Source organism: Magnolia sinica, chromosome 17 (genome assembly GCF_029962835.1).
Source record: "Magnolia sinica isolate HGM2019 chromosome 17, MsV1, whole genome shotgun sequence".
NCBI lineage: Eukaryota > Viridiplantae > Streptophyta > Magnoliopsida > Magnoliales > Magnoliaceae > Magnolia > Magnolia sinica.
The window spans coordinates 59,884,902-59,893,846 of NC_080589.1; the positions used below are offsets into that span (position 1 = coordinate 59,884,902).

The window sequence follows — 8,945 nt, forward strand, 5'->3', positions numbered from 1 at the left end:
CTTGGGTTAGGGAGCAAATCTTCGACCATTTAATCCAATGCCTTTTGTGCCCTTCTTCAGAATTGCCCCAGGAAAAATTTGCAAAAGCTCTAACAGGGATTTACAGACAGATTTTGGAATGTTAATAGCTGAAAGTAGATGTATGAGGATACTTGATAGAACATGCTTGATGAACGTCCATTTTGTTTCCTGGTTAAGGAATTTTGCTTGCTAGCCCTCAATTTTGTTGGTGATCTTCTGGACGATCGACTACAACGAAGGACTCTTGATCTTACCTTTAGATAGCGGGACACCCAGGTAAGTAATTGGAAAGGAAGCCTGGGTGAAACTTGTGAGATTGGTCAGACATTGGGCTTTACGTCTGGCTGATTTCTTAGGGATAATGAAGGTCGTCTTCGACGTGTTCATGCTTTTACCCGAAGAGGATTCATACTAGCAAATTAAGCATTTTGCGCACATTGGATAGCCTGCCATTAAGAAAGAGGATTGCATCATCAACAAAAAAAAAAGTGAGTAATAGAGGGACAGTGCTGGGGAAGGTTGTATTGCTAGCAAATCCTAGAAGAAAAGAGATTGGAGATGCGCCTACTCAGGACCTCAGCTGCTAGGATGAAGATTAACGGAGATATATGGTCGCCCTGTCTGATCCCTCTATTGGCTTTGAAGAAACCTAAACTTCTACTGTTGATAAGAATGGAGAACCAAACATCTTTCTAGCAGCATTCTACCTGAAAAATCCATTGTTGATTGAAGCCGAAATTCTGCGGGACTAGAGAAATGAATTCCCATTCCAACCGGTCGTAAGGAATTATCAAGGAATTCAACATCTCGGTATGTTTCTCAAGGAATTATCCTTTGTAATCACTCACGCCATATTTTGAACGCATGCTATCACTAGGACTTGTAATGCGTTCTTTCTTGGATGGTTATCACATGTGGACCATCACCTATGAGGAGATGGGCCCTAAGTATAATTGTTTTAGTTGCTGATCATCCAATTGAAGAGATCAACAAAGGTCAACGCTCCCAAAGCCTCTATTCACAGAATTTATTTACAATATAATTGTTCATTGGAATTCTTAAAAACGAAAAAGATGCAATGTCGTAGTTTGATACGATATCACAAGTAAGCATATACCAGTTATAAGTACGAAGTGCTTAGATGAGAGTAGTAATTAACAATATTTATTGTCATCTACGAACAAAAGATGTAATTTTACACCTGTTTGGCATAATGGAATTGGGTGTATAATTAGAAATAATTGGAGGTAAATGCACCCAAATGCTCGTTTGGCACCATGGAATCAAAGGTAATTAGTGGATTAGGAGGTACATGAAAGTTCACTTTTTGGTGTATTTTAAAAATTTTTTGTTTTGCAGTTTCAAAGGTAATTGATGTGAAATGGCCTTTTTATCTCCCGGTCCAATGGGAAGAGAGTCGCACTAATAACAAAGGCTACTAATCTATTATGTATTTCACATTTTTATTTGTTTTTTCAAGAAAGGTAGGAGCACACTGGCCTATCATATACTTCACATGATGATGATACCTTTTAACAATCTAATTATTGGCTGCATCCCTAAAATCATACCAATAGATTTGAAATCTCCAAACATTGGTCATATAAATGGACAGCTAAACAATATTGGTGAGTTGCTCGTGTATGTTCCTTTAGCTTGTGGCCCAATTGAGGCTCGAAATTTCCTCATTTATAGTGGAAATATACATTTGATTGGCCCTGTACAATCTTTATATCACATATCGCATATGTACACTAATTTGAGATATTGAAGTTAATATAGTTAATCAAATTCAGGTTATATTACTATACAAAAGAATTACAATGCATTTCAATTGCACAGATCCAAACATAATTTTTTGAATTCTAGTGCATTCCAATTACAAACCGCCAATCACAATTGCAGATTCCAATTCGGATGGATTCCAATGTAAGCTTGAATGAGATTCCAATGCAATTCAATTACAAGGTGCCATCCTAGCACTCAAGGGAATTAAACATCTCTGGGTTCCCAAACTTCTGCAACTTTTACGGGAGAAGACAACTAGAATAATGGATAATGTCGTCAATCAACTGATGACTGAATTTCAAAATCGAAGCTGAGTGGAGCTACATAATAATACAATAACCTTTGAACTTTACATAGTAAGATACAATTGATGAAACAAATAGAAATAACATTCTCATTGTTACACACCCCTTCCTGGAGCAGTAGGGATCTTACAGTGAAAAAGAAAAAAGAGGTGAAGGTTGGAAACCAATAAACCGAGAGAGAGAGAGAGAGAGAGAGAGAGAGAGAGAGAGAGAGAGAGAGAGAGAGAGAGAGAGTTCACCAAGTTCACCAAGGACTAACCACATCAGATGAACCTAGAAGCTCCTCCAGATACTCTACCCCTAAAACCTCCAATTCAACAACATTCTCTATCCTCGCATCTCTCTCTATTTTTTTCCTACTCATGGGCTTCCTCCTCATGGAGTGCCTTTTCTTTAGGGCTACCACAGGGGATGCCTCATCATCACCGTACGATAATCCACGGAGCGACTCTTGGACTTGCTCCACTGGAAAATTGAGGACTGCCAATGAACCCCGCGTTGAAAACGCAGCCTGATCATAGGCCAGCGCAGCTGCCTCCGCGCTATCAAACGTCCCCAGCCAAACCCGAATCCCGTTCCTAGTCGAGTCCCTTATCTCAGCTGCGAATTTGCCCCAGGGTCGCTTGCGAACCCCGCGGTAGCACTTCTGCTTGGCCTTGTCATCAATCTTCGAGTTCACCTCCTCTTCCTTAGTGCGCCTCGAGAAGAGGGTGTTCGATCGTTCTCTTGGGGCCTCCGCAAGCATGTCAAAGAGGAGCATCTCCTCCGTGTCAGTCTTGTTGAAGGGGAGCTCCTCTTCCTTGAAGATGATCCCATCCCAGGAGAAAGATTCAGCCGACCCGTACGGAGATGTCAGTGAGAATTTAGAGTTTTGGAATTGAAATAAATTGCGATCCATTTCGACTGAGATTGAGAGAAATTCTCAAAGTCCTTTCTTAACCACTCGTTATGTTCGTTTGATACATTTGAAGTCACCCTTATATATATACCCAAACGAATGAAGATATTAGTAGTTAAAAGGAAAAAAAAAAAAAAAGAGTAAAAGGATAGATCATCTAGAAAGGGAAATGCTATCATTTAAGGGTAGAAAAGACACAACATGGGAAAAGGAGATGTTTTCATTTGTGGGTGGGCCCAGGTGGGCCACGAAATCATACGTGAATGGTGAATGACGCATGGCGGGCTGGTCAAGTCGACGTTAGATCAGCAATACGACCTAATCCGGTCCATCTTCAAGCCGGTTCAATTCAAATCATTTTGGCCTTTGAATTGGAGTTTTATATTAGAGTAAATGGACCACACTCCTGTGATTCACCCCCTTAAAAACGGATGCATGGTTTTACCAGTCCAGATTGGTGAACCAGTTGTGTCTAGTCCACATGAATACACGCGTGGACTTCTACTATTTTGCCTGATGGTAAGCAATCAACTATCGATCCAGATAGTTTATTTTCTACTTGTTTACCTGATTGTAGGGCAATGAACCATCGATCCAGACCGTTCATCTGATGGACTCCATGGCTGCGACATGCCCCGAAAGTCACTGCAATGGTTCGATTTTAACCCTCCAATCAGCTGCCTGTAAGATGGTCAAGAAACAAAATATTACAGAAGTGTAGGCTCAAGTTATAAAGAGGTCGAAGATGTGAAACTTCCAGTCACACTTGCCTAGCACGTGAAAATAAGTCACACGTGTGTAAGATCTGGACAGCTCGTTGTACTATTTAAAATCATGCAAATATGACCATCAGATCAGCTTGCACACACAATTTGAATCATTAGTCATTTTATCTTAACCGTTCATTTATTTTGTGAAGGTGTGGCCTACCTGATGATCATATATATGAACTGGTTTCATAGATGTACAATCTATATTGTTCAGATCGTGCGATGAGTGGCTTTGATCTTGTACACGTGTTCTATTTCCACGTTTAAGGCCACTGCACGTACTAAGTGCAATCCAGGAACTATCTTTCTAAGGGCCCACATCAGCAACCAGTTTTGTATCATTAAAGTGAGTAGGGCCCACCTGTTTCGGAAGTTTGGTAAACCTGGATTCAAAAGGTTTCCCTTACTAAACAGATCCAGCAGAAGGCAAACGCTGTCAAAGACCCGGCCCCATCGTTGCAGCGAATGCCCTATACGGGAGTGGATTAGGTGCCGCACTGGCCTCACCCAACACGGTGCGGCCCCGACCGTGGGGCCTATCTTGATGCATGTAGTGTATGTCCATGCCGTGCATCCATTTTTCCAGCTAATTTTAGGTGATCATGAGCCCAAAAATGAAGCAGATCCAAAAATCAGGTGGATCACACGACAGGAAACTATGGTGAAATTTTCTTATAGGCCACAAAAGTTTTGGATCAAGCTGATGTTTATTTTTCCACTTCATCTAGATCTTTTTAACCTTATCAACAGGTTGGATGAGAAGTAAACATTGCGGTGGGCCTAGGAAGTTCTTATTCATGGAGAAGATGGCAAAATCATGGTAATTAGGCCACTGTAACCATCTTTTTCACTGGTTGAATTTGAACTGCTATTCATTTTGTTATTTGCCAATAAAATTGAAAACCAATGATGGATACCTTGAAATTCATTTGATTGAGGTCCAAACCAATAGCCATCCCGTGTGATAAATGGAATGGGTCTGGATCCTAAAAAATCCAGACATAACCCATTAGAGGAAGGGCGTGGACTTATTAGGCTAGGTAAAGAAAACTCTATTGGCTCACTATAGATTCTTTTTCACATCCTCTCCATCTACATGCGCCAGCTCGCATTAGGGTCGAGCCCCAAAGTTGGGCAGATCAAAAGCTCAAGTGTGGCCACAACAAGAGCCCCACCATTAGAACCGTCATGGTGGCCTGCTGAAATTATGGTTCATCCCAATATTTGTATTTTCACTTCATCATTGTAGAAATTGGATGGCATATAAACATCATAGTGGACCCACGAAGGTTTCAATGGTTCGCGTCTCATCTCTAGTGTTTCATGTAGTGTGGCCCACTTTAAGTTTCAGGTCGGGCTAATTCATGGACTCATGTCCTAAGATAAGCTGTGGGCAATTGAAGGACAGAGTGGATGTTACGCTCATATTGAGGTAGGTCTCATAGATTATTTTGTCACATGGGCTCCCCGAAGCGGTGGGTATTAATAGAAAATTCACGTGTCCATCGAAAGAGGTCTGTAATTCGGCACGGTCCTGTCTCACGTGCTGGTAAGAAGACATGATCATCTAAGCTTTCCATCTTCCGGAAAAATAATTCTTATAACCTTTATGGGTGCCACTTAAAATAAGCTCATAACATTTTATTCAATCATAATATATTGTGAATGGGAATTGTTTTGGTGCTTTTTGACACCATAAGTTATGGGACACTTTGGCAAGATTGATTTAGATCGTTCATTAGATTCAACGTGCCGTAGAAATATCACAGCAACCAGATAATCATAAACGCATCTAATCAATAAACGTTACCGTGGAGGTTTAAGATTGTTTATGCAAGGTAGGTTCAATCAGAATTTTGATTCATCTATTTGAATAATCAGTTTGTCAAGTAATCCCAACCATCTCATATCCATCATGGAAAAGGAATAGCTACAAAAACAAAGGCCAAAATTAAGGATGGATTATGTTTACACCCATTTTCGGCTCACCAATGTGGACCAATAAGAAGTCATCACGTGTCGGCATTGCAGGTTCGATGCTGACAAAATCACTCTTGCATCTGAAAATATCTTTTACCATGCTTTTCTTCAGCGATGCGTTTTTCATTATTAATACGTTGGCACAAAGCTGTCTACGTATTTTTTTAGAGGATCGAAATGTTGAATGATGCATGCTAGTGATTCATGTGGCATTCAAATGAGACAACATACATAGTATGTTCATCAAAGACTTACCGAAGCAAGGATCCTATCACAGATCCGAATATTATATACTCAGTAAGGCCGTCTCTCATAATTCTTTCAAAATGGGAGATTTTCTCAAAGATGTTCAAAGCTCTTGTAGAAAATATGAAATTTCTAAATATTCAAAGAGTGGACAAATATCTAAGCAGGTTGCAAGTAATACGGCCCATATTAGAGTGGATTAAAATCAGAATATGAATTTTTGATCTAGTGGATGTCCCACCAATTCTACGATCAAAAGGGCATGATAGGAGGAAGGGTGGAGATGACTCTGGTCGATCTATTATTAGAGGCAACAGTATCCTGAGAGATTTGATCTATGGGAATCGTCTACATAAAAGTGAAAATTTAACAAACCGTTTTACATTTACGGAACTCAATGAAGAATCATCGACTAATAAGGAAACTTAGTGAGAGTTTTGTCACTCGACAACCTATAAAGAAAAGCATGCGATGAACAGCTCGAGGCTCATACGAAACACAATTTATCTATCTTACTTTTATCTTAGCATAGCCTAGTTTAATTTTAGCATAGATTCTTATTGTTTACCATCATCGTTATAATATCGTTGGAGTAGATTAAATGTCTGCAATACTACGTTGTTGGATTCTTATAAACTAAGTTCTTACTTAGAAGATCAAACTCTCTGGTTACATCCCACTGACTATTTGCCTCAATCATTTGTTCATACAAACGAATAAAGTACTTATCTCACATTTGAATACATGCCCTCAATCATACATGTAGCCTCACATTTGATTATACTATGCAACTAGATTGGATCATCTAATTAGTGCCATTGTAGCATAGTTGCCCATGAGGGTGTTCTAAACATAGGTTCGATTGATCGACCAGACCATCCAAAGGACCCAGTAAAACTAGAGTACTATTAGTTGTAGTGCCCACTAAAACATTGCTCATTATGTATTAGATTTTTAGGGGAATAAAAAATATAACCAACTTATATAAACATGAGGTTTCGATCCCAATTAGTTGGACCACAAATTATGGTCCACTGAGTGCATAATTTCCAACTTGTTAGGTTTACAGGGCATCCAAATCATCCAATAAATGGGCCCCACCATGATTATCTCCTCATGCAAAAATCATCCCCATATACTCATTACATGGACTACACCATATAAATTTTTCTATAGCAACTGATAAATAGAAATATATGATGTTGATTCATAGGATGAACGGATGTGGTTAATTTTTACATAATATCCTTAGCGATGATTTCAACCCGTTAGACCACAGTGTGGCACAAAAATGAAAGGTCGGATATTATCTGCTGGGTGAACCATAACTTATAGTCCTACCAATCAGACTTGAAACTTTCTCTGTAAATATATAATCAATAAAATAAGTAATGAATGTTAATTAATTACAATGAGGTCTACTCATTTTTAATCGGAAACTTTAGACCTCCTTAGAATCTATGCCCTTTAATTTTATAAGCTACACGACGAACTAACGGTTCAATCAATTATTTCAAGATAGACATATTTTTTAAAAAATTTCTTTTTATAATAATATTGTAGCCTATTGGAGAAGTAAAATATCCTATATATGTCTTAGGTCAGGAGCTGAAATGTGTACCCCTCTTATGGAATACTTTGATCTCACACACCTATTCTATGTTTACACGTGTGCCTGCTAGAAGATATGGAGCGTGGAAGTAGCAAACTTAAGATTAGTTACACTCACTTGAGGGAGGATGTACTGCAGTAAGGTATGCCTTACTCTGGCTATAAGATACAAGGGTAGGGTCATTACTCATGCCTTAGTGGTAGACTCACATGATTTTCAACCCATGTCGTGGGTTCAGTACTGTCACAATAGGCTACAATATTATTATAAAAAGAAAACTACTGTGGTGCGAGTGCGTGGTTGTCTGTAGGTGCGTGTGTAAAAAAGAAAAGTGCCGGTACCCTAGCCTGTCTGCTTTTGACCCAAACCATTCATGTGAAGGGATATCTGAAAACACTTCTGGATTGAATATTTTTACCCTTTGATCTTACAAAAGCTGCACTGATCGACCATATTCAGAAGACAAAAATGGGACCGTTTTCTAAAATTTAGGCAGATCGAAAACTAATGTGGGCCATACCACATGGAACAGCCGGGATTGAATTCCCATCATTGGAAACTTCGTGGGTGCCACAGAAGAACTGGATCAGGATGATATTTTCTTCTATCGTTTATCTGAGTGTCATTAACACTATGAACGGTTTGGATTCCAAATAAACATCATGTTCAGCTCCACGAAAGTTTCAACGGTGAAAGATTTCGTTCCCACTGTCTCGTTTGGTGTCGCCCAACTGAGTGTTTTATATGCTGATTTTTAGATTATTGTCCTATTTCAGATCTACAAAACCAATGGACCGAATGGATTTTCCCCGGACAACTTGGTGGGCCCCACACAGCTTTCGACAACAGGTGTAGAAATCCAAGTCCAATGCGCGCCTACATACATGGCTTCGCATAGGCCCCTTGGCAGGATCTTCTCCAATATTTGTAGGGCGCACATACCGACAAAAATAAATAAATAAAATAAATTTGTAAAAGTATTATATATTAAATATGAAAAAGATAACGTAGTCCCGGTGGTACCATTGATTCACCGCATATTCCTCTTTTCCTTCTAAAAAGTAGTCACATATGCTGGACATCAGAGCCATGCAAATGGAAGGCCCACTCATGATGATTACTTGCAGTACAAACGGTGCAGATCAACTAGGCTAGCCAAAAGGGCATGTTTGTCAGATGGACCCCTTTTCCATTGATTTCGGTTGTATAGCCTAATTGATAGAGTTGATCATCTGTATTCAACATGATGAGGTCGACCTTTTTAATGGCTTAGATGTCCTACACGTGAAACATGCAGGTGGAAAAACGTTTGTGTAGGTAAGTCG

At 39.4% G+C, this 8,945-nt stretch overlaps 1 protein-coding gene across 1 annotated transcript; it reads right to left on the bottom strand.

The window, feature by feature from the left end:
* Positions 1-2,358: 2,358 nt before the first annotated feature.
* LOC131231389 (ethylene-response factor C3-like) lies at positions 2,359-3,066 on the bottom strand. The gene has a single exon (XM_058227552.1). It carries the CDS (start codon positions 3,010-3,012, stop codon positions 2,359-2,361), a length of 654 nt encoding a protein of 217 aa, XP_058083535.1. The 5' UTR covers positions 3,013-3,066.
* Between the last annotated feature and the right edge of the window lie 5,879 nt (positions 3,067-8,945).